We start from the raw sequence: 17190 nt of genomic DNA, 5'->3' as shown, positions 1-17190 counted from the left end.
TATTAAATTGATCCAACTCTACAGCAAATGCGTTGAAATTACAAGTCTCTCGAGATTTCAGAGACTCAATTTCATTTAGACAGAGTCTCTGAATTTAAGATTTCTGAGACTCAATTTCATTTAGACAGAGTCTCTGAATTTAAGATTTCTGAGACGACGAACCTTTGAGGTAGCCAGAAAATCTAATAAAGAAACATCGACAAGACTGTGAGAAATAGGTACAATTGACTATCAAAGTTTAGCACTGTAGGACAATTGACTATCAAAGTTTAGAACTGTAGGAGCATATTTCCTTGGTATCCTTTCAAATCCATCTCTCCTCTGTGGCACAGCAATTTCCTTCCTCTTTTAGAGGAAACTGGGAGGCTTCTAAAAAATGTATTATAGAAGACACTGTAACAAGATTTAAAGTGCCAATGCAACTGACAAAGAAATAATAATAATAATCACAATACGTCCTTACTGCACCAAGATGTATATATATTAATAAATTCAGTATTGAGTGAAGAAAGAAAAATTAACTTAGAAATAATAAGAACAATTAGGGGTGTGCTGTTACCATCCTAACCTTGGGAATTCGACTATTCCAAGCTCAGGCATAATACGTGACAACGTCTCCAACAGTGTTCTGAATGCTGTTTTGCAAATAAAGCTGTGTCGGAGCACCAGGTAACCTTTCAAAAGAGAGTCCCAGTCGTTGGCGTGGCCGCCGTGGCGAGAAAAGGAGCGCATTCTTTGACATTGCGTTGGCGATCGGAGCGATACAAAACAAGGAAGGGAAAAGTTGTGCAAGGACGACTAGGACAAGCGCCGGATAGTCGTTGGCATTGATGGCTGCGCGTTGCTATCTTGCAAATGATTGTTCAACACAATGGCGGCGATCCTTGCACCTCGCCGAGACACCTTCGTCGCTTTGATTGTTTTCTGTAAACGATGAAACCAAGAAAGGACTTGGATTGTCATCAATTTTTCTATCTTTCGGTTTCTCCTGTCTCGTTTAATTTTTTCCACGCGTCCTTGAGACACTTGATCAGTGGAAAGGTTTATTTGATGGTCTAATTAATTATGGAAAGCACTGAAGTGCGAAGAAGGCTAGGTAAAATGTGATATTGTGAGGATTGAAGGTAAATTAGTTTTATATATTTGTTAAACCTCTAATGGGGATTAGTGGTTCTTATACTTTGCACAAAAGAAAGGTTATACAGGTAATATAACACAAATGAATTATATTTTTAATATATAGAAATTTATAATTATTTCACATTTAATTAATCTATATAATGTTCAATTCATTCATTCATATAATGTTCAACATTGCTTGTGCTGTTCAAATAATAAATCTATTTAATTTTAGAATATACACTGTATCTTGAAGTATGCCAGTAAACATTTCTCATACAAGCTTGTTTGTTCTATCATAATACTGCATTTAATTAAATATCCAGCTACCTCCAACAGTTATTCTACCAACGATACACAAAACGCCCGAACTGAATGCCATTTAAAACGGAAGAGGGACGAAGGAGGCGGAGATATTTCGATGGACGCGTAAACGGGATGTTTGATCCCGACAAATTCAGGAATTGTTGGAACGACAACGCGACCTTCTAATTAAGTTATATTTATCCTCGTTAATCTAGTTAGCCCGCGATCCGAGTGATCTAACGGCTGGCGCAACCTCCACTTTAGGTTAAATCATAGCAAACAAGCCGACCCTAAACCATGCGATTAAGCTTGAAACTCAATTATTACCATACCCGCTTTCACTAGGCAAACGGCCTGTGTCGAGCTGGCTCGATGTGAACTTTTGCTACACGTGAACCAGCAAATGTTTGCATCGTTCCACGCTTGAACCTCTTCCAACCATTGTAGCTGGAAATACTTTCCGCGACCGTGATTCCCTGAATTTTATTCGGTCACCTCGAAAAGTAATCCTTGGAAACGCTCTCGCGCGGGTTTCCTTCCCGCGGAGTGGCGCGACTCTCGGCCAAAAACGAGATTTACTTTCGTCGGATGCGACCAGAAAACGTTAAACGATTAAAACCTATCGCGATAACACTGAATTAGGAATGGACGAATTCTCGCCCATATGGTATGTGAGAAATGAAGTTAAATGTGGATATTTATCGAGTTGAATAGTTATTCCACACGTGGAACTATTTTTAACTTCAGGTTTCAGGTTCTCTTCAGGTCCGTAAAAGATATTTTGAGAAAATAAATCTCTGCAGTCAGTGTTTAGAAAAATCTTTTCTCTTTCCGCTTCATTTTTGTATTTCCTTTAGATTCAGCGTCGGATTGACTTCATATTGTACATAGAACCTCAAAATAATTATTTTAACCAGGAATTAATTTCTTCAGGAATCTTCATGGTTTGTAGGAAACATGAACTTACGAGTTCGTCTAATGAAAATTGACGAAACGAATACAGTCACTATATTCAATCTGTACCTTACATTAATTCGAAGATTATAACTTCAAAACAAAAATGTATCAATTCGATTATTTAATTTCTTTATTACGGATACGTGAATGAGTACATATAACTATAATATAAAAGGAAAGTATAACTAAAGTACATATGTGTCAAAGAGACGAAGAATAGAACCTAACCTCGTAAAACTCTATTGCTTTACACGTAGAGACATAAACGATACTTTTTAAGACTTGATCGACTCCGAAACTGAAGATTCTTGTACATCCAGGTGTTACTATTGCCCTAAACAAACAGGAAAGGATCGTAAGCAATGATGGAAATTCCATGGTTGATTAGAAACAATTCTTCGTATTCTTTATTCTAACTCGAATACTGATAAAAATTTGATCAAACTCTAACTTTGCTGACACAATTCGTGCGTACAATATTTACAACATGAAAATATTTAGCGAAAATTTGTTATCCTGTGCGTGGTATTTCGGAACTACGAATGGCTCACCGAATGCAGATTTGAGGGCTGGGAGAATGCTACCTTTTTCTTCGCCACCCTGACTCTTTGTTGTGGATTCTTCCTTTTTCGAATTGGGATTCCCCAGTCCTAGGAACGAAGACATTCCACCAGCGTCGCAACCTCCTGGCAGGAAAGATTTCCCTATTGGGCCCATGAAACCACCCGATGTTGATGTTGACTGTGAGGGCGTAAATATTCTTGATATCATTCTCCCTAGATCCGATATTCCAGAATCACCCAAAAGACGGTCTATAGGAATGGTCGCGGAAACCTGTTGAATCGCCTAGAAAAAAGTTTAAAGAATAATATTGTAATTACATGGGACAGGAAGTTGATTTTCTTTGTTCTTTTCTTTCTTCTTAGCCCTTCGACAGAAAGATTTTCATGAATAAGTGAGAGTGAACCAGATTCTCGTTGTGTTTATAGAAACAGTAACAAATATTAATAAAACATTATTCCAACGGGACAGCGGTTGCGAAATATTATTATTATTATTATTAACTGAGATACGGATTGCATGCATTTATAGCTCAGGCAAGTATAAAAACATCTGCTAAGCATACTAAGAACACATGTACTCGTGTAAAATGAAACACCGGTACGGTTATAATTTATGAAATATATTCTTCGTGCGTTTTGCATATATTTTCCATATTAGCATACGCCATAAACGCAGAAAATCTAATAATATCGTATGAGAACATAGTTGCTCATGAGAACGGAAAGACCTCAGGTTCAATTTAATTTTCATACCGTGAATAATCAATAAACTTCGTTAAGAAATACAGCAGCATCGAGAAATACACGTTGAAAAAACGTTCTAGAAAGAATTGTCCCTATTTAGCAATGTTTTTATAGGTTTATTCTCTCTCCTGGCGAAAGAGTAAAATCGAAATTCGAGATACGAATGTTCTCATACTCCTGGCATAAGTTTTTCAGGCATTCGAGGAGCATCGATTAAAAAAAAAACTGCGGCGATTCGTTTGAATTTCGTGATTCTTTTGTGGGAACGCGCGATGTGCTAAATATTTCTCGTCTCGCGTAGATAAATGAAACATTTTTGCTGGTTATACGAATGTTACACGTCGTTAGTTTCCATTTAATACGTTGGATGCTTCAATCCCGTTTGTCAAAGTCACGTTCGTTCACCTTGTTGCACAATGCAAGCAACGAGTTCAACAGATTTCGTCATATGTCTCGGATGAGATACGGACGAAACTGACGACTGAAAATTTGAACGAAGGTATATTTGTGTAGGAGCACTTGGCTTGGTTGTCAAGGGAGACTTTAAGATTTCTATTACTATATTCATCCATCTAAATGTCTGGAATCGAAATTCATACAGGATAATTTTTATTCTCTGTGAATCGTAAGCAAAATTAGACACTTTTTATTGTACGTAGATTTTAAACAGATTGCTTTAAATATATATTATCTTAAATAAACTAGTTTAGTTCTAGTTCTATTCCATTGTTATTGTAATATATTCTGTGATAATATCTGAGGCTACAAATGCTTCAATAAACATTGTAGCAGCCTATCTCCCATCAGAAACAGTATTTGATTAAAAACTTCGTACCTCACAACTCTTTTAGAAATAATTGCTCTCAAACAGCGACAAAGAAGAATATCAGTCGCCTTTCCTAACGATTTTATTTCATACCGAGACCGATATACTCCAAACTCCTACACACTTACTATCGTATCACCCAGAATGCCAGAAATAAAGAAGTTTAATTCACAAACGTTTCGATATACATACGTGAAGCGAAAGAAGGAGCGACAAAGCAACGGCGATCAGTTTTCTCGCAACCATAGTAAATACCGTAAAAAGATTCTACAGATATCCAAAACTCGTTATTCACCTGAGATGACTGTACTGAGTGACTCGACGAATTTTAAGCTTATATACCTCGTTTGCTTGAGCAGATTTCCTAAAGAATTCTCGCTACGTGAATCCGATAACCAAAGTTTACCGTGTTCTGTTGTTCCGTTATTTTTAAGATTTCGTTTGACGTATCGAAGCATTATCGAACGCGGTTCGACCATGTACGTCACGTAAACCGGTGTCTTCGATACGAAATTCCATTTGGGCCACGATAAAGTTCGCGAGGAAGATGGCGGCATCGCGGTGGCACGCAGCCACGTGCTGATAACGATGTTTCGCAATGTATGTTGTAAACAAATCGTTGTTGAAAAAACATACGAGTGCTCGCAGTTTCTTGCGAGCGATGTTTCGTTTCGCGGAATTGCTTGGCTTGGAAAATTATAAACAAAGTTGAACGTGTATGGTGTGACAACATACAGAGTGTCCCTTCTCGAGTGTCATAGATTATTTTCTTGAGAAGTGTCAGAGATGGCAAAATGATTTTCGTTAACATTTGATCAATGTTTAGTGTATAATATTATTTTATATAAGCAATTGGACAGTTATACTTCTAACTGAATATAATTACTCATTGTCCTTACTGTTATGTAATATTTTTTTTTTTAATGTTTGTAGCGCGGCTAACTGACATTTATCTATGTAGCGAATTGTATTTATTGTAGATTATAATAGAGAATAAAGTATTAACAAAGAATCGACTTTTCACAAATGTGGAGTAAATTATAAATTGATATTGAAAATGTAATAATGTAATCGTGTCAATTTTTGAAAGCCTCTGAAATAAATAAATGAAGAATACTATTTTCAAACACAGTACAAAAGACAAAGAAGCTTTGAACTTTCTGACCAGAAGGAAAACGTATTACATACAAGGAAAACGCATTACATAACAAGTATAACGCAAATTAAAAAATTCCGAAGCTTTTAGAAAAGAGCTTTCATGAACAAAACGAGGAAAAAATCTAGAGAAACTACGTTGTTTGCTAGCCACAATGTAGTAAATAAAATAGTTCTATTTCTGGCTAGACGTAGACCAGCGAACAATAGTATTTCCTCGGCTCAACGACCATTGGAGTCACGTGTATCCACGAGTCAGCAGAGATAATTAAATTCTCTGTATGTAAATACTGGAACACTTGCAGGCATGAATAATCAGCTAACGATATAGGAAACTAAACGGCGTGAAAGGCGTCGGTTGGAGGAGGAGAAAAGGATAAAAAGGTGAGGTGTCCAGTCAGAAGCCTGCTAGAGGCCTTATCAGTACGGTTACCTAGCGGACCTCAACTTCAACCTCAACTTCAGTCGCGAGGACAGTCGATCTCAGAAGAGCCAATGTTCTCGGAGGGAATGATTGGTAGATACTGTAAGCGATTGCCAAATTGAAATATTACGTTCGACAAGAACGAATTTATCACCTACCCTAATAGCTCAATCGGTTCACGTTCCACTGTCGATAGACATGTCCAACGACTCTGTCGTTTTCGTTTTCACGAACATCGAGTGGAATTTCCTCTTGGTCCTCAGGGTTAGCTGTTTGTATTTGCTCTTTCAAATTTTGAGTGTTTTGTAGCAGATTTGGTAGGATAGTTGGAAACACGTCAGGCATAGAGGATACATATTTATTTTCAATCAAGTTAGAAAGGTTTCACTTCCATTCCATATATTTTATTCTTATTTTACTAGTACTAGTGGGCCCTCGACTTTCGCACACAATTGGTTCGTGAAAATGTATGCGAATATTAAATGCTTGAAAGTAGAGGAATGTAAAGAAATATGCACCAAAAACTGTGTTTTAAAGTATTTATTTATCAATATGTGTATATAATGAAGTTAAAGGGGCGTGTTTAAACGCTTCCGGGTGTTTGCTTTATATACTTGTCAAGGGTTAGTTGAATGCCATCCTTTTTTTTTTCTTGATAAAGATTTCTAAAGCATGCTGTGTCTTGCTTAATTGCCCTATGTACTTGAAATACACGTTCTCCATTGGGATTCTTCTACGATAGTCAAAAATTTGTCAAGATACATGAAGGCTTCATTCATATTTTTAATTATCAAAGTCTTGATATTTTCATCGACTTCTTCTTCCTCGCTTTCATTGTATATTTTATTGTGACACAATTGTTGTTCAATTAACACGTTGACTGTCAGGCAAATATTCTTGAAATTTTCTGCTAAGATTAAATATTATTTAAACTATTGGAGACTACATAATGACTACATAGTAACTTTAGTAAAATTTATCAATTTCATTTAAATTCATTTCTTTTGGTACGTGACTTTTAGAATTAATTTTTTTAGCTGTTCAGTGAAGAGCACTGTGGGTGACATGGCGGTCAACGTGTTAAGTATTCATTTGATTGTGGTGCTGAGTGAGATTCAATCAACTCATTAACATCTTCATTGTTGACGTCCAAGTTTAGTTCATTCATTAGGCTAACAGTTTCATCTGTGACAGTTTCCGGTGTTTCACTCATCATTTGTAAGCATAGTTATTATTTCCAGGAACAATTTTTCACTGCTTGGCATTTTCTTAAAAAGTTGAAGTTTTAAAAATGTGCAAAAGCAGAATGTGCGAAAATCGAGGACCGCCTCTATGTCCTTATATTATACAATTTTATTTCAACAATTAATTATTTAAACACACTCTCATACATACTTCTTAGATCTCAAGATGTTCAATACACTCCCAAAAGAATTTACTACATGCAAAATCTATATTCCTACATTTTCAACACACCAACAAGCAAATGTACCACTATCTCGACATTTCCAAAGGTTCAAACACCCACTCTGAAAAGTAGACAATTTCCCATCAGAATTCCCTCGCGAAAACCACGTCGCAATTCCTTAAACACCTCAAAAATTGTGACCCAACCGTTCAGAGAAGGTGAAATTTTTCGTCCATCGGGAACCACTTGTTCGTTCAAACACGAAGCACGGGCGTCGCTCGAAAACGTTTGAACATGCCCGTGGGGCGGAGGAGGAGGTGGCGCGACGTGAAATTAATTCAACACTGACAGCCGACACGTTTTCCATCCCCTTCTTTCGGCCCCGAACCACCCCCGCGGCGGTAGTGGAAATACAGGCGCGTCAGCTAACAATGAATCCCAATAAACGGGGCAATTTCACGGCAACACAGAGAAAAACAAGGGGCGTCGTTGGCCACTGGTAATTCTCGTAATGGCGTAACGCGTTCCGGGAGGCTCGGTGCACTTTGGTCTAATGCACTTCGAGCCGCGACCACCGACAATGCGACCCCCTCGAAAATAATACGTGCAACGCTAGCAATTTTACCGTGTGCTCGCCCACCGACCAATTAATAACGCTGTGTAACGCTGACTAAACATGCGATCATTGATACCCCTTTTCCGCCCCCGTAAACAATTGAATTTCGACACACGATATTTACCACTGGACAGGGTGGGAACTCGTCAAGCTGTAGGGTTCAAGGAGAGCAAGAAGGAAAGTAAGGTAAGTGTCCTTAGCCAGATGCAGTCCATAGTAATTATTGTAACACTGTGTTATTTCTTTTTGTTTATTATAAAATATAGAAATTAGCATTAATTCGAATGTACACTACCGCTCAAAATTGTCCGAACACTTACTTCTGTTCTATAAAACATGGTTTAACTTTGTACGAAACCTATTTAGAACACTTATATCAATTGTAATTATTATTGTTATCATTTTTGAGGTATCATAGCATAATAAAATTAATTTTTATGTATTAATTATATAATGAGTACGCAGAAATAAAATTCCTGCCTAGAAATACAAAATCTAATGGAACGGTCTCAATGCTTAAAAGAATCTGAAGTTCTGCTTTGTTTCATGTTTATGTTCTCTTGAGAGAGATAAGAATTATTGCACAATTAGTGCAAACGGTAATATAATAGTAGTATTGATAAGTTCCACATACGTAATTTTTAATTTAAAATGTTAGATATTTCATAAGAAACGAATAAAAATCGATTTTGGTCACTACTTAAATAACTTTGATGCATATTTATTTCGCCAGTGTCTGGATACTTTTGGGCAGCAGTATATAGTCAAAATACTTGGACATTGATGTGTCTTGAATCTAAAGAATTTAATCATAAAATGGACTATTAGTTCCAGAAATAAAAATACAGCATGAATACACAATTGAATCTTATTTTATCGTATGTGCAAATCCTACGATTTTCTATTAAATAAATTATATGGATTGAGAATTGTAGATGTACATTCTCATTAAACAAGTGAGCTCTACAAAGGCTACCTAATTGTAAATTTACGTTCAATATTAGAACCTACATCCCTAAATATAACTCTTATTAATTATATAAGTACAGTCAGTCCCATAAACATATTGTGTACATTCAATGATAAGTGTGATGTTTCCAGTTAAATTGGTCATTATAAATATATACATGTGTAAAATTGATGCATTTACATATTTATAATGAAACATTTATAGTAAACAGAGAGGATACGAATACTTGTGTAACTGTTATGTCTGACTATGACAAATTATTCTATAGAAAATACATAAAGTTAAAGTACATTACGCATCTCAATGTTAATTCCCCTAGACTGCATTCACTTTCCACCAAACACAATTATAAACAACCAAAATATCAACTCTTACATAATCACGAATATTCAAACCGTCTGCAACAAAATGCATAGAATCCCGTCGCGTGATAATTAGTTTTCCATTATCGTACGAAGGGGTGAAAGAACCTGCATCGATAATTAGCACGGTTAGTTAATTATTTAATCGCGCTCCAGCGACAACGAAAAGTTCCACCGCGACTCAGCCAGCGAGACAATCAACACCTTAAAACCCTTCACCGCAATTAACGTCGACTCCTGCCGTAGCACGCGAGAGAACCCCGCACACCCCCTCGAGCGAGATCACACGGCTCGTTAGCGAGTTCTTTTTGCCCGTTATCGCGGGACACTATCGACTCAGGTCACGGCTAAGGGGCAGGGGGGGATTATCTTCATCGGTTACGGGAGATTCGACATCAAAGGTCGTTACGGTAGATTGCATGGCATGCCGTCGCCGTATAAAAGATTGCCGAGACGACAGGACCAAAAAGAAAAGGCGCCCGTTGTACGTGACGCGTGACGGAAGAATTGGTAAAAGCTGAGAGAAAAAGTTGGCCGCGTAATTTACTACCAGCGACCAAGAAGGCGGAACTGTGTGTAAGGAATCGATAGTGCTAGGCTGTTAAAACAATATCGGATGTATTATTTTAAAGGTCTATTTACACATATCCGTAACGTGTCAGTGATTTTCTATCAGTGTTAGCGATGTTAAATATTCATAGTGCTGCGAATTCTTTATATCTGTTGGTCGTGGATTCTTCTCTTGGAAGTATCTTTCACATAATTAATCTTTATTTTAGTAATTGTGAATTTAGGAAGTTGATTACGAAATGTTGCAATTGAGTTCTAATCGACAGAACGTTAGGTAAAGAGGAATTCACATTTCAACTGAAATGAGTACATTGAGGGTGAAATTACTGCTTTAAATTAAGGTCGTAGATGGAAACCCACCAGGAACGAAAGAGATATCTTATGTTGATCTTAGATATATTTGATTAGATAAATTTATTTTGTGAACATTTTAGAGGCACTAGTTAAATATTATCACTATAATATATTCTTTGCTAATACGTGCGATCACAAATGTATTTGCTTGAATTATAAACAGCATTTAATTGTAAGTAAAGAATCCATCTACACATTACAACACTTTTAAAAATATGTTATTACTCTCATATATTAGGAATTTTTACGTCCTTATTCCAACAATAATAACAAATCAAACATAACCACCCTAATATCAATAGAATTCAAAGTGTAACTTCTTAAACAGAATGGTGAAAATGTTATTAATTCTTCTCAGATATTTGGAAAAGATAAAAGGGACTTGAATTAAGAGGGGACTTGAGAAAGTTGGATAAAAAGTAATTAATTTAGTTACTTTAAATTATTTATATTTTTGCTTGTATCTTCAAAACCGTAAGAAATATTGAAAAATTGTTAAATACAATATTTAATGACGACGTATAAAAGATTACACTTCAACAAGTAGCACGCCAAAACTTGTTCGTCTTTCATTTATTAATTATCTAATATTGCCCGTTCCCACAGCGAACACCCTGCTCAACTTTGCAGGTTTCGTAGTTTCCAATGTTTCATTGGAAACGATCCACGGTTGAAGAATATTGAGCCAAGATGCGTGAGACTCGGGCAGTCTCGATCGAGAAACAAAGGCTTTCAACGTGGCAACGATACATCACTGAACTACGGAGACGAAACAGAGATTCAACGAGCGTTCGTGACTCCGCGCGAAGCTGCGAGAATCGCTGATAACGCGTCGACTTTACGGCCGGACTCTGATAAGGGCCAGAGTTCGTGAATGGGATGTCAGTGGAACGGATTTATCCGGGTTTTGCACCCTGCCACGAACTTTGTACATTGCCTGGCGCATTGGTGCGGAAGTTCTTAAAATTTTTCTTGAAAAATCACCGTCCGGATCAACCTTGATTGGTTTGAAGCTGTAGCTATTGCTTCACGGACAGGTATTGCGGGAAATTTAACCTGTCGTGGACAGTTTTAAAGATTATGGGCTTTGTTGAGGTATGGCGGAGAATGTTGAGTATTGTAGTCACTTCCTGATATTTTTATATCGTCTATTGATATATAAATATTAATATGAATGACTGAAAAGTGAAATTTTCTTTATCAAAGGGTGAAATAAAATTCTTGTGGTAGAGGGTTAGTCCATAGAGCGAACCATAAAAAACATACAAATAAAAATAGTGTAACAAAAATATTTCTGAGAAGAATAAATAAAGCGAATGTATCGATGTAAAATTAAAAATGGAATAATAAGAAGAACACTCGAGAGAAATGCGTCTAGGGGTGACAGTATTTAATGGAGTTTTTAATTGGTTTCTCGATGATTGATTCAATTAATATCAGGGTTCAGGTAATACCAAACGAGCTTTGTTAAGTATACGTCGATCGATGTCTAGCCCCCTAGTTGGATAAGAACAGGAGTGAAACTTTTTGCCTCGTCGTTTTACGTAAATAATGATGTTGCTACTCTAGAATGTCGCTACGCCATTGTACAGATACAAAGAAGCCCTAATCTGACGGAAACCAGGCACTGGACGAAGATTAATGGTCTCGCGGTATCAGATCTCAAGGGGCCCCAAGTTCTTTATACAATTTGCACCAAACCTGCAGATCGATGTGCCCTGCGACGTGGAATAAGTCACTTATAGTTTTTCTGTAACACTTTTATTTTTAACATTGATATCAGACATTAAATAAATGGAAGGTTCCTGAAAATAAATGTGTCTTTAGTCTTTAATGGCAAGGTAAGCCGCTCTAATTAAGGAAATCGTAACACGACGCAGAAATATTTTTGGCATGATTAGTGACGAATTAAAAAGAACACGAAGTTTTGTGATTGTTTCTTTGAAGTACTATACTGTGGCTTTTATCTGCAGAAACTGCTAATTTATAAAGTACTACATTTCATTACTTCCGTTATGATTCATCAGATATTCAAGATAAACATTGGCTTGTTTAGTACTCAGAGAGCTAAGCTTAAAATTAAATAAAACTTTCAGAAATTTGTTTTTAGAGACCAGCAGAATATGCAGTGCATTCACGGGCGGAATTTTGCCACAGAAATGGAGCAACGTTCGTATTTACGAATTCTTTCGTCCACGAACTCGACAACGTGAAGAAACTCTTTGACTCGACGGAGAAATTCTCACCACGGATAAACGTTTTTCCGCTCGAGGAAATTGCGTTTAACCAAGCGAAAACACGCGTTGGAACGAGAGGAAACGGAGTTGCGAAAATTTGGACCGGAAGTATGAAAGAAATTCTTTGTTGCATTTCTCCGGTATTGTTTGTTTAAAAGTCTTCTTCACCCAATGCTTTTTTAATATCCACGTTCTTGATAGCTAAAGACATATTATTAGTGGGCACTGTAAGTATTATTATTGTGGTTGATATAAGATTACCGTTAAAATTCCAGACAAAAAGAAACCACGTGTTGAAAAAGAGCGACGGATTAATGAAATAGATTACACCTTGAGTAAATGGAAAAAGATCTGTCGGCTTTTTAGTGTTTCCCTTTTCTTTCACGCTTTCACGCCGTCTTTTTCCGCTCGTCTTATCGATCTTTCAGGATCCCACATTGGTTTCCCATTAATTTTCGTTACGTTAACAGCCCGTCTCCTTTTCGTTCATTAAATTTGCCCGACGTTAATTTCGGGATCGATATCCATCTTCCTTGGATTTCGATATTGCCACTTGCACGTGACTCGACGTTAATGGAATTCATGTTGTTTTCGAAGAATCGTCCATACAATTTTCACGTAACCTAACTCGATCAAAAAAATTTCATGAAATTTACTGACAGCTCCTTGACACACCTGAAAATTATTGCATTTCTATAGTTATCATGAGCTATGGTAATTGGTTTTATTTACTTCTGCATTAAGATGTCGAGATCAGAATAGAATACTAAGATGTTAGGATTATTCTGTATGTTATAATGATAGCAATTCTGAAGGAGGTACTTTCTACGTCAACAATCGCCTTAACTAAAGGAAAACTCACCCCTCTACGGCACACATTGCACTCTGCTTAAACATCAACATCATTAGAGTAATTTTAAGAATAACATTATCAGAAGGCACTTTCTACCATCACATTTTATTTTATTTTAATAGTAACTACCTATATCTTACCTAAGAAAGAGATTATTCACCCTGTTTATCAGGCAGTACATTGAATTTTCAGAAACCCATAACAATTCCTAGGAAAGCATCCCTCCACGTTTCCAACATCCCCGAAAAACTACCCAAGTCATAGAAAAACTCACTCCCCGGAGCACACACCGTTTTATGCTCGGCTTAACTAACGGCTTATCGTTTGGCAAGCGCGGAGGGATCGATCCCAGGGCGTCGTTAAAACGCAGCTTCGTTCCGGCCGGCCACCTTGTCGTGAATGCCAACTCGCGGGCACGGGTAATCTGAACCGTTTCGAAGATAACGGAAAAACAATACCGGGGCGACAACCTTCGGGGTGCTTGTCCGGCCGATAAATTTCACGACAACGTACAGGAAGCGTTGCCGGCGAGCAGGGTGCACCCGATAAGGGACAGACGTTTAATCAAGGGCACAGAGCCAAATTAACCGATGCCTGCGGACCCGGTTTCGTCGATCGCTTTATCAGCGTCGTGTCCAATGAAACCCGTGTCCGCCTCGGTAACCACTGAACGAAATTGTTGACAATGACGAAAGACACGAGAGTGGAAGATCGCGAAGAGTTGTGGTAATTATCGACGTTATTTTGAAACTGTTGGAGGAACTCTTTTCAATCGACTTGAAGAAAGGAGAAGATTATTAATTCGACATATACACCCTCGTTCATAAATTTGTGGACGCTTACTACCTTCAATGAATGATTAATATACACCGTAAGTTATTACTGTACAATTTATGTTGCTAAATTCTATATTGGATGTGTATTTAAAAATATTTAATAATATTAATAATATTAAATGTTTTGAGTGGTACACTCAATTTTATAGTGGAAGTACGGGATTGTTTAGATAGAAAAATTCAGAAAGAACGTTCAATATATCAAAAACTATTTATGGCGAAATATTACAAATGAGATAAATTAATGAGGAAATATTACTTCGGATACAATGAAGAAATTATTAGTATCCAAGTTTGGTAAATGAAATTTTAACTTTATCTAGTTATCTCTATAGTTTTGTATCGTTACTAATGTGATATTAAAAACAAATATAATAGATATAATAGATATTAATAGATTCGCAACTTTTATTAGATCTTTATTTCTATTAAGGAAGTGGCCACATACTTCTGAGCGGGGGTGTATGCACACTCCTGTTGTATTATAAAAACATGTAAAGTGAATAATGAAATTTATACAAATAAAGATATAAATATTCGGTGGTTCAAGATATTAAATCTCTAAAAATTCTTCACCAATTACTTTGAAATTTTGCCACAACATTACATTCGAATACATACGTATTTTGATGTACCTATGTCACACCTGAAACAGGTAAAAACATGCTTTTTATGAAAAAGAGCATTTTTTATCGCAATTGCATTGTCATCTATTGAAAGTAATCATCAAATGTATTGATTAAATTCTGCACTTGAAATAAATTCCTAAAGAATACTCCCTTAGTAACGAGATGCATAATATTCTACAAACTTACAATGCAAAATAAACATAAAAGTATATATCTCTTTCTTGATTTTTTTTAACTGATATTCTTATCATTTACTTGAATCTCTATTTTCTCTTACTGTAGCTCCTACCAATACCATACACCTTCAAAGATGGTGACAAACCAAATCACGGCAGTTATATTCATCGACTCTTATCCCCCTAAAAGAATTTCTGATATACCCAACAATGTTTTGTTGCATACAATAGTACAACAGAATAGGCTTGGAATCAGCTATCTGCGAAAAGGATAACGATCGGTAAAAGCATCGATCAGTGGAAGTGGTATTTAACGGACGAACAGTTCTGCCAACAGAACCGGTTACCAATTACGTATGCATATCGGGCATATTGTGCCCCAGCTATACCATGCGACAGCCGCGTAACACGGCCCGTGGAAGCAACTGCAATTTGTTCCCCCATTACACGTGTCCGCAACGCTTTCTACCGCGCATAACGCGGAATCGCGTTTCCTGATGTTAATCGACAGCCAGCGCGTAAAACTCTCGGCACCGACTGCGCGAAATTCCGATTCGAACGGACTAGGAGGAAAGCCAGCCGCGCGATTAATTAATTGCAGTCGAGGAAGCCCCGAGGAACACCGATGCCTCGATAAGAAGAGCCATAAATTAACCAAGAATAAACGTTCGCTTTCCACGTGCTGCACGCGAACTGGAGTCGTTCATCAGAGATGGACAAAGTTCCGTTGCGGTAATAATTGACGAATGAAAAGGACGTGTATCGATACCTGTAAATAATACAGGATAAACCAAAGTGTGCATAATTTGGACAGGTGTTTAATTAAATTCATCTATTTCAGTGTAAAATAAAAATAAAAAATAAAAATAAATGGAAAACGAAAATATGAATTCATTTGTGGAATAGAAAATATATAAAGCTCTGTATAATTTATTTTATTGAAATTGTAAATACAAAATGTATCAGAATTTATTCCATAGATTGGTTACCATGTCCACTATTATAGATTTTATTAATCTTTTTTTCTTCTCGATCACTGTTTAATGAATAGCTTGCCTAGCTATCGAACGAAATTTTGCTTCCAAGCACGGAAAACACCGCGAATTTCCGGCGGATATGCTTGGGAGCTTTGGAAGAGGACGGAAGTCCGGAAACGGAAGTCTTCACTTTAAATAAGCCCGCAGTTGGCTCTCACCGTGAAGCACTGGATCGATTCTAGTGTCAGCACCAACACTTGCCACTATATGTCGAATTTTTCTCTAGTCTAAAAAATTCTGTGCTGAAATTTCTAATCGTTTTGCCACTGGTTACTCTATAAAGTTGAGTATATATTGCTTGGGATGTGAGAGCAGATAAAATAACATACTTTATTAAATCATGACTTCATGATCCACTTTCTCGAGACTCTCTTCGAGTATAGACATGCTGGATGAACCATAAGAAAGAGGGAGAAATGTATAAATTTAGATAAATTGGTAAAATGAACAAGATAGTATAAGAGTAAAAAGTAGAGCAAAAATAAAACAGAAAGAAATATACTAATAAAATAGAAATTGTATAAAAATATAAACATAAAAATTACGTAAAATCATTATCGCGAGATGACATGAGATTGCATATTTCTTTCACTTTATTTCTCTTTTCTCTTCTTATCTTATTCTTTTCGTGTTAATATTACTACAATTAGCACTGTTATTAATTTGTACTCCCACCTGCCGTTTATACGTTCCCCTCACCAACAAATCACTATACACATAACACCAGCCTAAGACAAATAAATAATAACAGTTTTGATATTATTACCTTACGCTTTAAAGAACATAGGTACTATAAAATTATTTCTCAATTTCAGGTTTCGCTAGCTTTAAACTCTCGTATTAGCTAGTTTCCTATCGCCGCTGTATAACGATATTATTAAACTGTTCCTTGCGGAACTAATAAGCTGGCACTCTTTTATATAAGATTCGATCGCAACATCTAATCCCGTCTAACGCGAGGTTTGCTAGGTCAGCGTTAACGGTGGAACGTCGATTAAATTAATTACTCTATTTGTAATGAAAAAGACCACCGAGTCTCGATGTTAAC

At 36.7% G+C, this 17190-nt stretch overlaps 1 protein-coding gene across 2 annotated transcripts; it reads right to left on the bottom strand.

Annotated features, from left to right (window-relative positions):
* Positions 1–2490: 2490 nt before the first annotated feature.
* Positions 2491–4857, bottom strand: LOC128889273 (uncharacterized). 2 transcript variants are annotated; one of them, XM_054146734.1, is made up of 3 exons: positions 4708–4857; positions 2934–3228; positions 2491–2716 (listed from the first exon to the last, which is right to left on the bottom strand). In XM_054146734.1, the coding sequence occupies exons 1-3, from the start codon at positions 4759–4761 to the stop codon at positions 2709–2711; spliced, it is 357 nt and encodes a 118-aa protein (XP_054002709.1). In that variant the 5' UTR covers positions 4762–4857; the 3' UTR covers positions 2491–2708. The 2 variants fall into 2 exon arrangements, with proteins under 2 accessions (XP_054002709.1, XP_054002710.1); XM_054146735.1 differs by having other exon boundaries at positions 2967–3228.
* Between the last annotated feature and the right edge of the window lie 12333 nt (positions 4858–17190).

Source organism: Hylaeus anthracinus, unplaced genomic scaffold, assembly GCF_026225885.1.
Source record: "Hylaeus anthracinus isolate JK02 unplaced genomic scaffold, UHH_iyHylAnth1.0_haploid 11997, whole genome shotgun sequence".
NCBI classification, from domain to species: Eukaryota; Metazoa; Arthropoda; class Insecta; order Hymenoptera; family Colletidae; genus Hylaeus; species Hylaeus anthracinus.
Note: the sequence above shows the minus strand (reverse complement) of the source record. Positions and strands in the feature narration are given on the sequence as shown.